At 62.8% G+C, this 18,603-nt stretch overlaps 1 protein-coding gene across 1 annotated transcript; it reads right to left on the reverse strand.

The window, feature by feature from the left end:
- Positions 1 to 2,390: 2,390 nt before the first annotated feature.
- Positions 2,391 to 18,381, reverse strand: CS (citrate synthase). Its single transcript, XM_065575899.1, has 11 exons — positions 18,174 to 18,381; positions 7,792 to 7,842; positions 7,376 to 7,483; positions 6,537 to 6,602; positions 6,323 to 6,454; positions 5,942 to 6,130; positions 4,840 to 5,039; positions 4,309 to 4,438; positions 4,122 to 4,223; positions 3,816 to 4,025; positions 2,391 to 3,577 (listed from the first exon to the last, which is right to left on the reverse strand). Exons 1-11 carry the CDS (start codon positions 18,225 to 18,227, stop codon positions 3,407 to 3,409), a joined length of 1,413 nt encoding a protein of 470 aa, XP_065431971.1. The 5' UTR covers positions 18,228 to 18,381; the 3' UTR covers positions 2,391 to 3,406.
- Positions 18,382 to 18,603: the final 222 nt, after the last annotated feature.

Below are 18,603 nucleotides of genomic sequence, written 5' to 3' on the forward strand. Positions count from 1 at the left end.
GCTCGTTGCCTCCTTCAGGGTGTCTGCGGCGGCTCCGGGGCTGGGTTCTGCGGGTCGGTGTCACCTGAGAGGTTGGCACCTGCGGGCCACCTGGGCTGGGTATTTCTCAGCTGGACTCGGGGCAGGGGGTACGTGGGGCCCGCCCTGTGGGCCTGGTGCTCGCTGGCTGGCCGGGCCCTTTCCGCTCAGCATAGCTGCCCCTGGCTTTGCACCACATCTGCCCTCATGCCCTGGCCCCGGGCACCCGCTGCACAGCAGGGCACGTCCCAGACACCAACTCATGACTGTGCTGTCTGTCCTGCAGCCACGCCAGCCTCGGGCCTTTCCCTGTGGTTCTCCAAGCACCAGTGTCTCTGCCCTGGGGGAGATGGGTAAGTGCGGGCCCTGGCCCAGCCCCGCCTGGTCCCACCCCCCTCGCTAGCCACAGCTGTGCTGATCCCTGGTCCCTGCACCCACCTCACACGGCAACACGGGCTGGCTTCACGGTCTCGTTCCTTAGCGGGTGCTGGCTGCCGCCCCGGCCCTCGCCAGCTGGAGGTGCCCCCGTAGGACTGCTGGGGGTTGGCTGGCTGCAGCAAAGCATGCTGGGGGCAGGAGCCGGGGCAGCCCCCCAGCAGGGCTCCGTCCTGGGTGCAAATCCAACCCTGGGGGTGGTGCCACCACTGGGCTGTGGGTTTGCCCAGGCTCGTTCGGTGTTGGCGCCGGCAGGCTGCTCCCCCGCCCCAGTGGGGTCCAAGCGCGACTGATCCAGCCAAGGGGTCTGCCGCAAGCCGGAGCCATGGCGGGCGGGCACCTGCCGCCAGGGACAGCTGAGCCCACGTGCAGGGCCTGCCGCAGCCGGAGGGGCCTCGGCCCTCGTTAGCCACGAGGGGAGACGGAGACAAGCTGGCAGCCGGGACAAACACGACACAGCCCCCCCCCGTGTGCAATTCCCCCAGCTCAGCCCCCGGCCTGGTGCACACGCCCCCGCCCAGTCGTGCTGCATTAAATCCCAGCCCAAGGCCGGCCCTGGGGCTGCTGCTGTGGGATAGCGGGAGGGGCTCATGCAGGCCAGAAAACAAAGGTCTCCTTCCACCTGCCCTGCCCTTCGGGCGCAGGCCAAGGCAGGAGAAAGGGCTGGGGAGCAGCTGGGGGTCGCAGCAGCCTGGCCCCAGGCCTCACAAGGGTCTGAGATGCCCTGACCCCTGGGTCGCCTCCCTCCAAGCTGGGATGATGGGGGGGCAAGGCCTGCAGGGAGTGGGGGCTGCTCCAGCAGTGGACAGAGCTCGGGCTCTGCCCTCTGAAATGCCGGACACGGCCACAGCTGCCAGGCTGGGATGCTGGACTTCCGCACTGGGGGTGGGATCGACTCTCTTGGCATCACCCGGCCCCGGCTCACCCCCAGCCCCTAGTTACAGGAACCTTCTGGGCCCGTTGTTCCAGCATCATTGCCGCAGTGCCCCTTGGGGGCACGGAGCGGGGGCTGGGGAAATCACTGGCCCCTGGCAGCAAGCCAGGCCTGTGACTTTCCAGGCCCAAGCCAGGGAGAGCCGGGCCCAGAGGCTCGTGTTCCATCCCAGGCTGGGCGAACGCGCCCGTTTCCCATGGGCTGGGGAGCCCCGTTCAGCTGGGACAGCGTCACGTGGGTTCGGGGGCAGGCCCCTGGGAAGAGTCCCGGCCCCTGCATGTAGGGAAGCAGGGAACAGGTGGGTTGTGGGAACCGCCGTAGGGGCTTTTGCAGCTGTGAAAAGCTGGCTGGGGGTCCCTGGGGGACCGAAGCCCTCACCCCCCCTGCAGGGCTGGAGAGGTGGCACCGGCTCCCGGGGCCTAGCTCCCTCCCCAGCCCCCCGCTGCCCAGCAGGGCAGGCCAGGAAAGCCCCAGGGTGGAGCAACAGGGCACTGCTCAGTTAACCCTGCGCTGGGCTGGTGGTCAGAGTCAAGCACAAAGCAGCAACTGGCAGGGGAGATCAGGTCCATCCTGCCCCTCCACCCCCCGGCTTAGCAGCCTGCCCTGGCGGCCGGGCACTGGGGCAGGAGTTGAGTTCCTAACGTCCAGGCCATAATGCCAGGACTACGCTGTTCTCGGCCGGGGCCGGCTTCCGGGACCTTCCCCGCTGCCCCCGCCCCATTCAGAGGGACCCAGAGCCTGGGGAAGGATAATGGCGCCCTCGTGTGGACATGTGGGAAACGGCACCTAGACCGTGCGAGGTTGTGGCGCGAGGGGGGCTCACAGCGCTATTCGGGGCCTGGCTGCTGTCCTGCAGGAGGGGCCAGGCACAGCTGGTGGCATAAGGCCCAGAACCACTTGGGGAAATCACCCCTCAGCTGAGATCCGAACCCCAGGGCCCCGCCCAGGGCCAGGCCGGGGCTGCATCCTGCCCGCTGGCGCCTCCGACACACCAGGGAAGCAGTTTTGTTAATAAAAACATTTATTTTGCATTTTGTACAGAGCCCCCCACAGGCTGCGCCAGGCCGTGGCCGGAGCCCACCCAGCGCCCCGGGGGCGGTTAGGGGACACGGGCATTCACACAAACACACACAGAACCGGGGCGGGGGAGGAGTGTATCGCGTCCTTCCTCGGGAGACAGGGCAGGAGCCAGGGTCACTTTTGCACTGCAACTGCTCAGAAAGGTGGCTAGCCGCACGGCCCCGCAGCTAGTGCCTAGGAAATCACGTCCTCGCGCGGCCGGGCTGCCCCCCACAGCTCTGGCCCCACCGCCACGCCGAGGGAAAGCCTAAGCGCAGATCTTTCCCCTCCCCCCCAGGCAGCAGTGGGGCTTAGGGGAAGGCCTGGCCCCTGCAGCAGCGAGCCAGGGAAGTCCTAGGGGGGTGGGATGAGAAAGGGTCCATGGCCCGGTGTACAGGGAGGGTGCCCCAGGCCCTGCCCCGGGACGAGGAAAAGCCCAGAGATGCCCTGGCCCCCCGACTCAAGGTGGCAGGAGAGGAGGACCAAGGCAAAGGAAGCGATTCAAGCGTTCACACGCCAACCCCCCTCTCAGGGCTAAGCGAGCAGGTTTGATCTGGGCCTAGGAGCGTGTCTGGCTATGGGGCTGGGACATGGACAAGGCAGCACTCAGCACGGTACATGATTGAGAAAGGACCCTCTTCTCCTGGCCGGGGGGCTAGGGCGGGCTGGCCTAGAAAGCCGTGCGGGGGGGGGGGGGCAGCTGGGCTCTGGTTGGCTCAGGAGTTTAACAGAGGTGCCGCTAATGGCGGCGGGCGGATTGGGGGCGATAGGAAGGGGGCTGATTGTTTTAATCTTAATTTACACCATAAATAACCTGAAACTTATGGTCAGTGCCTCAGAGAAAGGTTTAATTCTAGCGTCTGGCCGAGGCCCTTGGAAGGGAAAAGGTGTACTGTCTCTTTAAACAGCCCCTGGACAGCTGGCAAGCGCGGGCTCCCCCCCCACCTCCCCTCCCTTCCTTTAACCCGATTTGAAGCCCACGAGCTGCATGAGGCCGTCCGTGCTCATGGACTTGGGTCTCTCCAGCGGGAAGCCGAGCGCCCGGCTCCAGATGAGTTGGGCCAGGACGCCCAGGGCCCGCGAGACGCCGAACAGCACCGTGTAGTAATTCATCTCCTTCATGCCGTAATACTGCAGAGGGGAGAGGAGTGGGGCGGGGGGTTAGGCCAGTGCCCAGCAGCCCCCAGGATCTGGGCCTGGGAGATGCTCAGGCCCTGGGGGTGGTGGTGGGCTGGCTCCCAGTGCCAGGGTGTGTCTGGGGCCACGGGGGGCTCAGAGTCTCGCCTGCTGAGCCCGGGGAGGGCGAGCTGGAGGGGCCAGGGCAGAGCAGGGCTCGGGGGAGGGCGCCCCGAGGGGGCTGGCGCCTTACCTGCAGCAGCACCCCGCTGTGCGCGTCCACGTTGGGCCAGGGGTTCTTGGCCTTGCCCTGCTCCAGGAGCACGTTGGGGACGATCTTGTAGAGCTGCGCCACCAGTTTGAACATGGGGTCCTTGGGGAGGTGCTTGAGGGCGAACTCCCGCTGGCAGGTGTAGCGGGGGTCCGTCTTCCTCAGCACGGCGTGGCCGTAGCCGGGGACCACCTGCGGCGACAGGAGGCCTGGGGTTAGCGCAGAGGGGGGGCGGTGGGGGGCAGTCGCCCAGACTCAGCACTGCTCCCGCAGCCCAGGGGGACTCACCCGGCCGGAGTTCAGCGTGTTCCAGATGAAATCTCGCAGCTTCTCATCAGGCACGTCCTGGCCCAGTTCCTTCTGCAGGTTTGTCAGCCACACCAGCACCTCCTGCGCCGAGAGAGGGCACGGGGGTGAGGCCGGGACCGTGTCCCCCTCTCCCCACCCCCCACCACGCAGGCCACGCGACCCCTACCTGATTGGCGAGGCCGTGCAGCGGCCCGGCCAGGCCGTTCATGGCCGCGGCGAAGGCGAGGTACGGGTCGGAGAGGGCGCTGCCTACCAGGTGGCTGGTGTGGGCGCTGACGTTCCCGCCCTCGTGATCACTGCAGGGAGGAGACGGTTAGCAGAGGGCGGCAGCCGACCTACTGCCTGAGCTGGGGGCTGCCAGCCCGCCCGGCCAATTCAGGGAGCAGCTTCTCTCAGGGTGGGGGGCTGCTGTGGGATGGGGAGGCTGGATCCAGCTGCAGCCTTCAGAGCCCCGCCCCGGTTCCACCCCGGCCTGCGCTGAACTGCGGGGGGCTCAGAGCCCGGCCTGCCTGAGCTCTGCCGACCGGGGCAGGGCTCCCCTCTGCCCTATTTACAGGGCTCTGGAGTTCCAACCTCCTCCTCCCACGCAGGGACGCTCCTGCCTCTCCCCAGGGCGGCCCACACGCAGCATCCACCGCGCCAGCCTCGCTCCCAGCTGCAGCCCCTCCCGGCCCCCGGCCCCACGCGCGGTTCACACCTGTGGATGGTGAGGTAGAGCCGCATGAGCTCGATGAACTGGGGGTCGCTGTAGCCCAGCATGTTGGTGAAGTTATGGGACCAGTCCAGGCTGGGGTCGATGGCCCCGATGCTGCTGCCCTCGCGGTACAGGTTGCGGTAGATCTTGGCGGCGATGCAAGGCAGCTTGGCGATCAGGTCCATGGAGTCCTCGTAGATGAACTGCGGGGACGGGGAGAAGGTGGGCTGCTCACCGAGGACAGCAGGACCACGGCTCGGCCAGGGACCCCCACGCCCCTCCCGCTTTGCTCCTGGCCTGCCCAGCGTCCTCGGGCCACGCGAGCAAACGGGGCCGTGCTGAGCAGAGGGACCGTGTGCCGTCCCGGCTGCACACAGGGGCTGCTGTTTGACGGCTGCTTTGTCCCACCCCAGAGGTGGCTGCGTTTCAGTGACACGACAGCCCGTGTCTATAGCGGGAAGTTAAATCACAACACGTCCCAGTGCTCTGAGCAGGAAATGGAGAACCAGGCCCCTGACCGCACCGCTTGCTTTAACCAGCCGTAGGTGCCAACCGTGCCAGGGGCAGCGGAAATTGGGTAATTCGGAGAGACGGTAACGGGCAGGGAAAGCTACTGGAGGGTAGTGAGGAGGAGAAGCCACAGACTCACCCGCCCAGACAGCCGGCGTCCCTCCAGCACGGGCTCCAGGTAATACACTGTTACACACCCAGAGGCCAGAGATTCTCCGCTCTGATGGCAGGGAGTTGGGCCAAGAGGAAGCCAGCTCGGCTGCCTTACAAGGACGGGTGCAGCTGGCCCTGTCCAAGCGTTGCTCCATCCTCCAGCCCAGCACTAGCCCCATTGTACAGGTGGGCAAACTGAGGCCGAGGGGAACGTGACTCGGACAAGGCCCCAGAGGGAGTCAGCGTCAGAGCCAGCCATGCCCTTGCCCCAGACCCACCCACGCTGCAGCTTCCAGCCGCTGGTGTCGGGAGGTCGGCTCTCGCCGGCTGCCGGGCTGCAGGCCAGACGCTCTCCATGGCCCAATGCGGGCAGCAGGGTGCCCAGCTGGGCCTGGCCTCAGCGGGGCGCATCCCGGCACAGCTCACAGGCCTCGCGCCCTACCTCCCAGTACTTGGCCCGGCTGATGCCCTCGGAGTAGGCCCGGGCGAAGTTGCTCTCGCTGTTGAGGGCGGTGATGGCGGCGCTGAGCTGGGACATGGGGTGCAGGTTGGTGGGGAAGTTGTCCAGCATGGTCACCACGTGGGAGGGCAGAGCCGCCCTCTTGGCCCACTCTTGGGAGACCCAGCTCACCTGAGGGAGGAAACACCACACGGGGTTAGCCGGGGAGCACCGAGGGGCTGGGGGCGCAGGCTGCCTGCCCCCACCGGGGCTGGCGGGCCAGGCCCGGCGCGGAGAACAGGCTGCAGCAGCATGGCGAGGCCACGAGAGATCGGGGCTTAAGTCACAGAGCCCAGAGCCACGGCCAGAGCCCCCCCGCCTCACCTGTTCCTGAGTGGGGATGTCTCCGGTCAGAAGCAGCCAGAACAGGCCCTCGGGCAGGGGCTCCTCCCCTCCTGGGGCTTTGGGCAGCAGCTTCTGGCACTCGGGGATGCTGTACCCGCGGAAGCGGATGCCCTGGAGAGAAGGGAGGAGAAGGGAATCAGTCTCCGAGGAGAGGGGGCGGCCTGGGGGGAGGGGGGGACGGCGAAGGCCTTACCTCATCGGGGTCCAGGACAGAGGTCTCGTATATTAACCCCTTCATGCCTCTCATCCCGCCGTACACCTGGAAGGGACAGAGCCAGGAGGCAGTTAGCGGGGTTCAGAGTTTGCTCGCTGCAGCCAGAGTTGTCTCCCCGCTGTCGGGGAGCGGAGCGGCCCCTCTCGGCACCAGCGCCGATTTCACCGGCCGCCACAGCTCTGCTCTCCCCTGAACGCGGGACCGGTGCAGGGAGAGATGCTGCTCCACGGGGATCCCAGTGCTGCTTTGAACCGCCTGGCTGGGTCTCCGGCAGCACCGACGGTTGGCTCTCAACCCCGCAAGCCCAGCGGTGTTACAGCCCCAGCCACCTCTCTGTGGAGCCGCCAGGCTGCGCCGGATGAACCAGGGCAGGCCTCTGGGCTACCACCGTCCCATTTCCATACCCTGCCTGGGTAACGCCCCGTCTCACACGGTGCTCGCTAAGGACACAGCGATCGCACCTCGATTTCCTGGCGCAAAGCAACCGCCAGCAGAGTGCCCAGCCCAGAGCAGTGCACTGGGGCCACTGCTTCCCAAGGGGGCTTCCACACGGCTTAGAAGCAGCTGTTGGCCACGGCCAGGGCGGAGCACCAGATCAGACACCCCAGCGGGCCCATCCAGGAGAAAGGGAGCCTGCCGAGACGGGCCTGTGGAACTGATCCAGCGTGGCAGGGAGGGGCGGCACTGGGCTAGGCTGGCTGCCTGGCGCAGGGTTTATGGGTAAAGGCCCCTCTAGGGTGAGGGAAAGAACAAGGTGTCCAGCGCCAGCCCCAACCCAACGGAGACCGCGTGAGCCGGCCCGCGCCGGCCACACTCACCATCTCCACAGTGACTTGCCCGATGACCGTGTTGCCATATTGCTGCCTGAAGCTCTTGATTCTCGACTGTTCCTTGGGAACCAAGTTGGCCAGGACGTCTTTCAGGTTCTGTATGTCGGGGCGGGGAGAAACAAGAGAGCTGGTGAGGGGCAGCACTGCTCCACGGCGGAGCTTAGCATCGCTACCCCCGACACTGCTTGGGAGGGAGGGTCGCTCGGAGCCCGTTAGGGTCTCTGGTTTGCGTGGCACAGAAATCCCTCCGAAGGAGGCCAGACAGCGATGGGATTTGAATGGCGGCTCTGGGGTGGTTTCCCTTTGGGGCGAGGCCATGAGCAGCACTGGAGCCGCTGGACTGGAGAAGCCAGGGACATGCACCCCCCCTCCCCCCGAGGCGAGAGGCAGAGGTCTCTACCTACCGTGGAAGCAGAGCTGGCGTGTCGGGCAGCGAAGAAGATACACGGTGCATTCTGCAAAGAGAGGGGGGGGGGGCCTCTTACACGTTAGCCTGGCAGTGACATGGAGCACAAGATCTCAGCCTAGGTCAGTGTTACACTAGGCAGGTCAACGTCACCTGGCTGACACCAGCAGGGAAACAATCATACCCCCCCTCTCCCCCACACCCCAATATTTCCCTCTGCTGCAAGCAGGTGAACCAGACAGCACAGCTTTGACCAGGTCACTGATTGGGAATGTGGAAGCAAAGCTCCAGTTCGGGGAGTTATTGGAGCCAGAGCAGTTTGTCCAGGAGGTGGGTGCCCCGGACAAAGAAAACATTTCAATTCCGCCGCCTCCTCTCTCTGGGCCAGGAGGAAACGGGGCATTTCGTTTTGCTTTGTGCAGATCACGCCCCAGGAAAGCCGCTTCCACCTCTCACTCCGGCGGGAGCGTGGCTGATTCGGTCACTCTCTCCGATTACGGGCAGGCCCCTACCACACCCCCATTGGGCGGCAGTAGCAGCCGCACGACGCTTGGCAAGAGCGGGATTGTTCCTGTCAGTACAGCTGAGAGCGCAGCATGAGTCATTCCTGGCTTGGCGTAGGCAGGGCTGGGGGAGGGCACCGTGCAGGTTCAGAGCCAGCCAATCCTGCCGGGTGAGCGGCCTTGAATACCTGCAGGCTGCATCCCCAGCGTTGGGATCAGGGAGAGAGACCGGCTGGGTCCTTTAGCGCTGGAGTGGAACAGACGAGCCCCCGAGCTCAGGGCTGCCCATTGCCCGCGTAGGGCCCTGGGTTCAGTAAAATGCAGACATGCTTATGGAGAAAAATAAAAATCTTTCCGGAAGCTGCTGTTTACCCTCGGAGCGAGTCACTCGGGGACTGAAACGCTGCCATTAAATGGCACAAAGTGGTCCCCAAACACAAGGCTAGTTACATTTGGGAGCTGGCTAATGAGATGCTAGGACACTGAGTCACTAGTAACGCCCCCCCCCCCCCCCCTTGTGGGGGTGGTGGCAGTTTTCAGCTATACAGCCATGGGTTTGTGCTGCTGTTATTGGAAGATCATGCCTGGGGAAGGAGGGGTCCCGCCCGGGGCAGGCTTTCCAGGAGTGACCTGCCGTTTTGTACCCTCAGCTCCCACTAGAGCACTTGGGATTTGCAGGTACAGCCGGCACTTGACAGCCAGTCCATAGAACGTGCTTTGCAATTCTTTGCGGGCATGACGGCGGAGACCCGCTGACAGAAGGTCAATCGGGGCCTTTGTTCCGCTGGGGAAGGCATCTCTCCTCCCAGAAGAGCCAGGCCGCTTTGACTGACAACCGGGCACTTCCCGCTCATCCGGGAAGCGCTAAGCGGACAGGTTTGCTGCCTGCTCTCGGGGCTACTGCTGCAGTCGGAGTTCTTGCTGCAAATCCAGAACTTCAGTGCGGCCCCCACACAAGCAAGAGTGTTTCGAGTTGGCCCGGCAAGGCCAAAATCCTGGCACAAGCGGCTGGGGAACAAAACCCTGGTGATTTGTGCTGTACACAACGGGCTAGTTTGGGATTCTGCTCAGGACGGCTTCTGCTGTTCCCTCCTTCAATGGTTTGGAACATCCTGCTCGCCTCAAGCGGCGCAAGGAAAACGGCCAGGAATAGCTAGTCGGGGGATGTGTTTAGCTGCAGGGAACAGGGGAATGATCCCAGCTATGCAACCGTCTCAACATGCACATCAAACCTTGTGTGCAAAGGGGGTCCAAGGGCTTTAGAAACCGACACGGGAGAACATCAGCGGCCACTAAGGTCTAGGCTACAGACCTATATAAGCATAACTCCGTCACTCGGGGGTGTGAAAAATCCACCCCGCCGAGCAATGCCGCCGTACACGCCTACCCCCTGCCCCGTGTAGCCAGCACTATGTGGCTGGGAGGGCTTCTCCCCTTGCCATAGCTACCGCCTCTTGGGGAGGTGGATTCACTATGCCGCTGGAGAGCTCTCTCCTGTCGGCGTGCGGCGTCCTACTACGCCGATGCAGCGCTTTAGTGGAGACGTGCCCTAAGAGGGAGCCACTTCTGGGGTGGAAAACAGGAGCTGGGTCACAGCACACAGGAACGGTCACACGGCGGTTAAAGAAACAAGACGGAAAGCTGGAGCACCTGGGATCCAGGGAGGCAGAAGATACATTCCAAGGAGGAGCCGAGTCGGATTCATAGATTCCGAGACCAGACGGGACCACGGATCGCGAGCGCCTGCAGCCCAGTGGCCAGAACACTGCCCCACAATAGCTCCGAGAGCAGAGCTTTCGGACTCAATACTCCTGCTCTGGTGAGGAGCGTCAGGGGATGGCTACTGAGCAGGCCTTATGGCTGGCTTGGGGGGGGGGGGGGGGGGGGCATTTTCCCGGCCTAACTAGTCTAGCATGTTTTCCCTTGTAGCCAGCCCAGCACTTTCTGCATGTGAAAGAGCCTGCCCTGGGGCAGCGAGCACCTCTTAGTCACCCACCAAGGTTTGTCCTCTCCAAGGCAAGAGGGTGGGAATCTGCTCTCGGGCCCAAGAGAACCCCAGGGAAGAGAAGCAGCGCTTCGGGGTGCTTCCAGAAACCCCACGCTGAAGCAGATATTGAGACCATATGGTGGGTCAAGTCACCCTAGGCCAGCGGGTCTCAAAATGTGGGTCACAACTGCATTTTAATGGGGTCACCAGGGCCAGCGTTAGGTTAGCTGGGGCCTGGAGCTGAAGCCGAAGTGTGAGCCCTGCTGCCGGAGGGCTTCAGCCCGGGGCTCCCCTCTCCCCCACCGCGCCATGAAGTCGTTTGTGTTGTCCGAAGGGGGTCGCGGTGCACTGAAGTTTGAGCTCTAGGCGGGGGGAGGAACAGCTGGGCTATCCATGGAGTGGGAAGTGTCACTCTGTGCCCGTCTCCTCTCCCCACTGCAGACGGGTTAGCCCTGGCCTACACGCTGGCCTTCTACCAAGGTAGGGTTGAACTGACAGACGGTATCGCTTATCTCCCCACCGTGCGGATGCGGTTAGACCGAGACGCAAACCTCGGCTTGGACAGATGCAGCTCTTAACTCAGCTCCCCAAAGGAGGAATCACTTTAGGCCAGTTAGTATCTAGAAACCCAGGAGTCAGTATCCGGCCGCTGTCCGTGCCGACCAGAAGGGTCTGATACCAGACTCCTGCGAGTTACCAGGAGGGAGAGCACTGAGATGTGGCAGTATCCCCCCGGGGCCTGTGCCGATCTAGCAGCTGAACAGGAGAACTCAGGCGGAATAACCTAGCCTGGTTTCCCCCTTGGAACGGGAGCAGCCGGTCCCAGATCAGACGCCCAAGTTCAGGGAGGTTGTTCTGAGCAAACCGAAAAGGCTTTCAAACAAGTGGCGTGGGTCCCAGAACAGGCCACACAGGTTGTACAGAAGTAGCAGACATCCCTCCCTGGACCCGGAGGCGCTCTTTGGCAAATTCACCCACGAGGGAGCCGGGGTGGTGGTGGGGGGGTTTATATTTGCAGACAGCGGGTGGACAGAAGCAGCCGTGACCCAGATATTCCCTTCGCTACGAGAAGCAATCGCCAACTTCTCTCCTTGACGACGTTCGTAGCAACGCCTTCCTCACGTCTAACCTTACCACGGCCGCCGAGGTGCTCTCTCTCCTTACAGGCGGGGTGACCGAAGCAGAGGTGAAGTGGCACCGTGGGGAACAGAGCCTGGCTCCTAGCCCGGAGCTCACCCTCTTGTGCAAACAGGTGCTTTTATTTAAAAGATCAAGGCTTTTCTAGCAGAGAGCAGCCGCACTGGTCTAGCTCAGCCTGAAAGGCGTCCCATTGAAACACACCAAGGGGCTGAACGGACAAGCTGGGGGGGGGGGGGGGGGGGGGTGTCACAAAGCCAGGAGACCGGACGCGTCTGCAGGCTACGCTAGTCGCCCCTTTGCGCCATGCTGCTCGGGGCCTCTTGGATTCACATCTGGTTCAGGACCAGCGGCGAGACGGACACGTGCTGTACTGCAGACGCTAAGGAGTGGATGGTTCCGCTGACAGTCCCAGGGAACTCCAGCGACCTCACACCCAGCCTGTGCTCGCCTTGCAAAACAGCCCCACAGCCACGAACCCGGCTCAACACGAACCCAAGCAGGGAGAGGGCTGCCAGCCGCCCCCGTCAACACTGGCGGGGCGAGAGGTCCATAGGGCCTTGCAATCTCCCCTGATGATCAAACGCAAACAACCAGAGAGGGGGGCAGCCGCTGGCTCCCCTCCGTCCAGTGGTTTGTGACCACCGCCACGTGCCAGTCTGAGCCCTGCCCTCCCTGCCAGCCCAGAACAGGTCCCCGCCGGTGATTCACCCGCCAGGCATGGTGCAAAGTCTTGCAGTGCGGAGTCACCACAGGCCACGCCCGTGTCAAGCACAATGTTACCCTGGAGACAACTTCCTCCTTGGGTGTCTCCTCCAGCAAGGAAGGGGGAGGAATTAGTTATCGGGGGAGGGTGACCATTGGGCTCCAGGCACCTGGGGGTGGGCGGGAAGAACAGCACATTGGCACAGCTTGTTGCTAGCTCCATCCCATGGCCCCCGGGGGAGGGGGGGTATATCCACCCCCATCACAGCCAGAAAGGGCCTGGTCTGAAGTCACGTCACCAATCAGGGCAGAGCTGGGACTAAAGCCTGGCTCTGACTCACTGCCTCCTACCCTGGGTCAACTGGTACCACACGTCCCAGCTACTCAGCCATGCTGTAGCCTAGATGGGACAGACCTGTCCCCCCCCACGGGCTGTAACGAGGTTCCCCTACACCTAGGGTGACCAGATGTCCCGATTTTATAGGGACAGGCCCGATTTTGGGGTCTTTCTTATATAGGCTCCTATAACCCCCCCACGCCCTGTCCCGATTTCTCACATTTGCTGTCCCCACACCAGACAGTCGATTCTGTGGAACACACAGGGTCCCTGAGGGACGGCGCTGGCAGAGCTCGCAAGTGACTCCGTTTTTCCAGTCGGTCCTGCTGGCTGGGAAGATTCGGCAGTTCCAGACACTGCTGCAAAGTCTACGTGAGCTGAGCAGATGGCACAAAGCGACAGACCCACAAACCCCAGATCGAACTAGGAACGAAACGCCGTCCACCAGAGCAGTTAATAGCCCTGAGCTCTGCTCCATTTTCCTAGTTCTCTTCCCAGCCAGCCGGGCGGCACGAAGGAAGTCGAGTCACAGACGTCTCTCATTACGGGGGAGCCGGAGTTAGCCGAACAGGAACGCGTTCTGGGCCATCTCCCCCACGCCCAGCATCCCACCCCCTCGCCCCTCCCAAGGCCTCCACCCAGAGTCTGCCTTATTGCAAAGATTTAACCCTACGGCACGAGGACTGTTTTAAATGAACACCAACTGACCTCCTTTGTGGGCAGTCGCTGCGGAGACGCCAAGACCTGACTGGACCAGCACGTTCCTCTCTCCTCCCCAGGACGGGCCCAGGGGAGACACACCTGGAGCAAGCGGCAGTGGCAGGGCTGCGCATTGTACTCCGATCGCCCGCTGCAATCCATCAGCGCCGCAGGGCAGAGCGGCAGCGGTTACCCTCCGAGGGGTTAAGCCGGGCAATCCAGGGCAGTGTTAAAACTGGTTTTGCTCAGTCCACCCTGCAAGGTGGCAGGTTCCCAGAGGAAAGGGGAGAGGGGCAAGATGGGAACCCTGTGTCCCAGCCTCTCCCAGGAAGGGATTTAGTGTCCTCCAATGGTTCAGACAGCTCGAGAGCAGCAGCGTTTCGCTCACTGCTTCGGAGATGAAAGCAACAGGAGCCCAGCCTGGGGCTGGGACAGACAAAGGGTTAAACTAGCAGGAGAGTCTGTGCGGACAGGGCGCACACAGCTCCCCGCCCCCCTGAGCTGCCAGTCTAGAGAGAGAAGAAGTGTGGAGGGGAACAACTTGCCCTGGGTCGCACAGCAAGCGAGTGGCAGGGTTGGGAACAGAATTCAGGTTTCCAGACTCCTAGTCTGGGGCCCTACCCGCTAGTCCAGGCTGCTTCCCCAACATCAGTCACATGCACGGAACAAGAACCATGTTGCAGGTGGATCTCAAGGTCTGATAGTGTCACTGGACGCGGAGGTGGTACGGGGCAGAAGGCATCAAGGGACAGAGAGGGGTGTGTGAAATGGGACCACTTGCTGCCCACAGAGGAGTCTTTCCAGGCCTGGGGAGTGGTTCACTAAGAGGATTAAAGTGATCACATCAGCAGGAAACACTCAGGGCTGTTATGGTTACCAGGGAGAATTGGTTTCTGGTTCCAGTTTAAAGGCAATGTTTAGCACATCAGGGAAAGAGGAATTACAAGTATAACTGAGCTCAGTCCCTTTCCTTGTGAATCCTGACCCAGACAATGGGACAGTTAGAACAGAGCCTGTTCCCCCAGCAAGGATAGGAGACGGAGATCTCCTAGGACCACAGGAGCGTTCTTTGTGCGCCCACCTCGCACGTAGCCTCGCACGCGTTGCTGGTGTGCAGGTGGCACTGGGCAAGCCGCATAGTTTAGAGCGAGGGGACTAGGAGCCAGGCCTCCTGGGTTCTATCCCCAGCTCTGCTGGGAATCCCGGGGTCAGATTCCATAATGGCAGACAGTGTCCGTTCACAGCTGGAACCCGTGACCCAACAGCTGCAGAGTGCCCTCTGACAGGGCACCTCCTTCCTAATGCAGGGCGCAGGCCTTCCACCAAGGCCACGGCGCTTTAGGGCCAAGTCTCTTAGCAGAGCCCTGCGACCTCGTTCCTTGTACAGATGTTTAAAGTGTCAGAGGCTGCCCTTGAATTTGGGTCCCCGGACTGGTAACTCCGAATTGCTTGTTGGAAACACCGCCCTCCTCTTCCAGAGCCTGACCTTTACCCCAACACTCCCAGTGCAATGCAAGATCACAAGGTTAAAAGCTGCCAGGCCTGCCAAGTGGCACGGTAGCGACTGGTGACGGATCCCCACTACTGCAATTCCAGGGGAGGGCTGATTGGTGGGGTGGTGGCAGCACCAGATTACGGTCAGAAGGCCCACAGGGGAGCTGGACTGTACATGAGTCAGTGGGTAGAGACCTCGCACGCCCCACAGGCTTGCTGGCAAGGTTCTTCGCTTTCAGAGCTTCAGTTCGATGCCTGCCCAGTCCTCTCATTCATCCCCTCCTACGCTCACTCCCCCACCCCCGGGCATCTCATTCCTCCCCCCCCCAATGGATTTCCACATTGCCAGGCTGCAGGAGGCCCAGCCATGACAATGCACTCTCCGACCCCAGGAGCTCACAGGCAGAGAGATCGAGCCCAGTTCCCAGTTGTGCAGCCCCAGGTGCTAAATACTGCCGTTGTCTCACCGCTCGCCAGCTCCTCTGGTGACCTCCACAGACGGACCTGGCACGCCCCGGAGAACATTCCACAGAGAAGGTTAGGGTGATCTATTTGTAGCGCTGAGAGGCCCGTTGGCTCTTACAGACAGATACGGGTGGGAAGGGGGAAAAAGCCAAGGCACTGAAAGGGGAAGTGACTTGCTCAAGGTCAAACAGCAAGTCAGTGGCAAAGCCAGGGCCCCTGGCTCCCACGCCAGTGACCTATATTCACTGGGCCAAACTGCATCTCCCGCGTACCAACCTGCCCCAGAGGTTAATTTCCAGGAATTATGGAACTATTCAAGGACATGCCGAAGTGGGGAAGGAGGGCGGGGGGAGGGTAAAGCCACAAAGCTGCGTTAGCAAAGCTGACCCAGGAGGTGCCCGGCAGGTGTCTCAGGGCCACAAGTGTTGAGTTGCACAAGAACAGGTGGGGGTTTTTCAGCAGTTACTCAACCGCAGGCCTGGCTTTTTATCGGCCTCTCCCACATTCAGTTCGGCCTTTAAAAGCCGCCAGCTCCTAATCAGGCCGTACAGGAGTCGTCCGCACAGAACATGAGCTAATCAGGAATCAGCCCCTGAGCGAGACTGGGCAGAGCAGGGACGCTCCTCTTCTGCTCGGGCCTGAAGTTGTGGGAGACGCACGACCGGTAGCTAGCAAATCTCACCTACGTTCCTGCTCTCCTCACCTGCCACGTCTGAGTAGGCCAGGGCAGCCGAAGGAGCCCCGGCTTCTACACTGCAGCCGCCTCCATCTTTAAGAGAGAGACGACCCAAAACTACGGCTCCCAGCATGCAATGCAGCCAGGCCACTTGGCTCAAGATGGAGCACTGCAGGCCTGGCTGGGCCTTCCTTCCAGAGGTCATACCTCTGGATTAAAGACAGGCAGTGGCAATGGGTGCCGGTCAGGGACAGGGGAAGAGCCTCCCGGCATGATGTTAATGTGGCCCTCAGATGGGCAAAATTTGGGCACCTGTAGCACAGAAACTAGGAACGTACCCCACATCCTAAACGCAGCTGAATTCAACCACCGCTTGCAGTGTTTTTCCCAGTCACAGCCTCACCCCGATCACGCTTGTTATTCCGTCCTCACGCTCAGCATTCGGGTACAACATTAAACCACCCGACGCAGACGTAACAGAATTAGGGGTGAGGACGATGCGAGAAGTGCAGGGACACTCCTGGACATTAACAACGGTTGTATTTCCCCCCCCTCCTTTTGCAACCAACTGAAAACAAAACCCACGGAGAGACGGGATTAGAAGAATAAAGCTGAAGGGTTTACCCCGGTCACCATAAGCTTAGCTCCCTTGGCTTTTGTTTCAGTCAAAGACCGAAGCACGTGCTAATTTTAGCTTTCTAGGACTCTGGTCATCTGCTCAGTTTCCTCTGCTCGCTTGCCTTGCTGTACCGACGAAACTTCCGATCCCACCCCCGCAGCAGCCAGGCCCCGAACAGCGCCCGAGTCCCTGCCTGGCTCTTCTGATCCTCAGCGATTAAACGCGGCGGAGGAGCCAAGGAGAACACCCCGGGAAACGCTGGGGGCAAGTCAAAAATCATCCGAAAATAGAAGTGCTGCTCGATAAGCTGCCAAAGGGGATTGGGATGAAACTCAACTGGGCGGGAGTCGGAGCCAGACGGGCTGAATGTCCCTTTGACCCGAGGAAGGGCGCCGGGCGGCTCAAAAGCTGCTCGCGCTCACCCACAGAAGTTGGTTCAATAAAAGATATCGCCTCGGGCCCCCCTTCGCCCCTCTCCCGTCAGAGAGCCGTGAACAGCCTCCCTCCAGCTACGCCACTGCCAGGTCCAAGGAACCACAGCGCACAACCCGGCCCGGAGAAGACGCCGGCGGCTGAGGTTCCGTGACTTCGTGCGGCTCACGGGGAAAGCCGCCGTTACCGAAACCGCGGAGCTAGAAACTAAACTTTGCCAGCCAGGCGAGGTCGCTCGGGGGCTTGCGGGGGTCGGACCCTGCAGCTGGGGCTGCACAGAACGAAGCAGAACCTCGGCCTAAGGGGTTCAGGCACCCAGCTTCCCCCCCACCCACAAACCCTACACCCCGCAGAGCCTCGGCCTAAGGGGTTCAGGCACCCAGCTTCCCCCCCACCCACAAACCCTACACCCCACAGAGCCTCGGCCTAAGGGGTTCAGGCACCCAGCTTCCCCCCCACCCACAAACCCTACACCCTGCAGAGCCTCGGCCTAAGGGGTTCAGGCACCCAGCTTCCCCCCCCGCCCACGAACCCTACACCCCACAGAGCCTCGGCCTAAGGGGTTCAGGCACCCAGCTTCCCCCCCACCCACAAACCCTACACCCTGCAAAGCCTCGGCCTAAGGGGTTCAGGCACCTAGCTTCCCCCCCACCCACAAACCCTACACCCTGCAGAGCCTCGGCCTAAGGGGTTCAGGCACCCAGCTTCCCCCCCCGCCCACGAACCCTACACCCCACAGAGCCCCGGCCTAAGGGGTTCAGGGACCCAGCTTTCCCCCCCCCCCCACAAACACTACACCCTGCAGAGCATCGGCCTAAGGGGTTCAGGCACCCAGCTTCCCCCCACCCACAAACCCTACACCCTGCAGAGCCTCAGCCTAAGGGGTTCAGACACCCGGGAAGGGCACCTAAGTGGTCGGGGAGGGAGGCCAGGCCAGGGCCCGCTCTGGGGGGAAACAGAGGCCCAGAGCTCGGGTGGGAGGCTCCAGGGCCCTTTGCACCCCGGGAAGCGAGAGCCCAGCGCTGCGGGGGCCCCCAGCCGGCTCCCCGGGGATGGGGGGGGGCAGAGCAGCCCTGCCCCGCGTGGGCCCCCCCGGACACCAGTGGGGAGGAGAGAGTGGCTGCAGCCGGGGGGGGGGGGGGGGGGTCAGGGAGCACGACTCAGCCCGGCTAACACGACCCCCCCCACGTGGGGTCCCTGGGAACTGGAGGTGCCACCCAGCCCCCCCCCCGGGGGATAAGCCTGTCCCCGCTGCCGGACCCCCCCCCCGCCCACCACGTGACGCACACCCCCCAGCGCGCGGCCCAGGCCCGGGCCCGGCCTCACCTTGGCGCCCAGCAGGCGCGCGGCCGCCCGGCGGCCGGCGGTCAGTAAGGTCATGGCGAGCGGAGGCGCGGTCCGAGCGCCGCGGGGAGCCGGGTGCTGCAGCCGCCTCGCTCGGGGGGCCTGGGCCGGCGGCGGGACCAAGGTTGAAGGAGGCGGCCGAGGAGGGAGCGGCGCCCGGGGGTGGGGGGAGGGGTCCTCGCAGCCGCGACAGCGAAGGGGGCGGAGCACGCTGGCGGCGACGGCCCGCCCGGCGGGGAGGTCATTAACATAGCCCCGCCCCCTCGCGGGCGCGCCGCGCTAGGCGATTGGCCGGGGTGGTGAGATGGGCGGGGCCTAGACTGGGGGTACGTAATGGCGGAGGGAGGGGGCCTGGGTATAGGTGGCCTAATCAAATGCCTGAAAACTCAGTGTAATCCAATGGGATTGCCCC

This window comes from Chrysemys picta, chromosome 22, assembly GCF_011386835.1.
Source record: "Chrysemys picta bellii isolate R12L10 chromosome 22, ASM1138683v2, whole genome shotgun sequence".
NCBI classification, from domain to species: domain Eukaryota; kingdom Metazoa; phylum Chordata; order Testudines; family Emydidae; genus Chrysemys; species Chrysemys picta.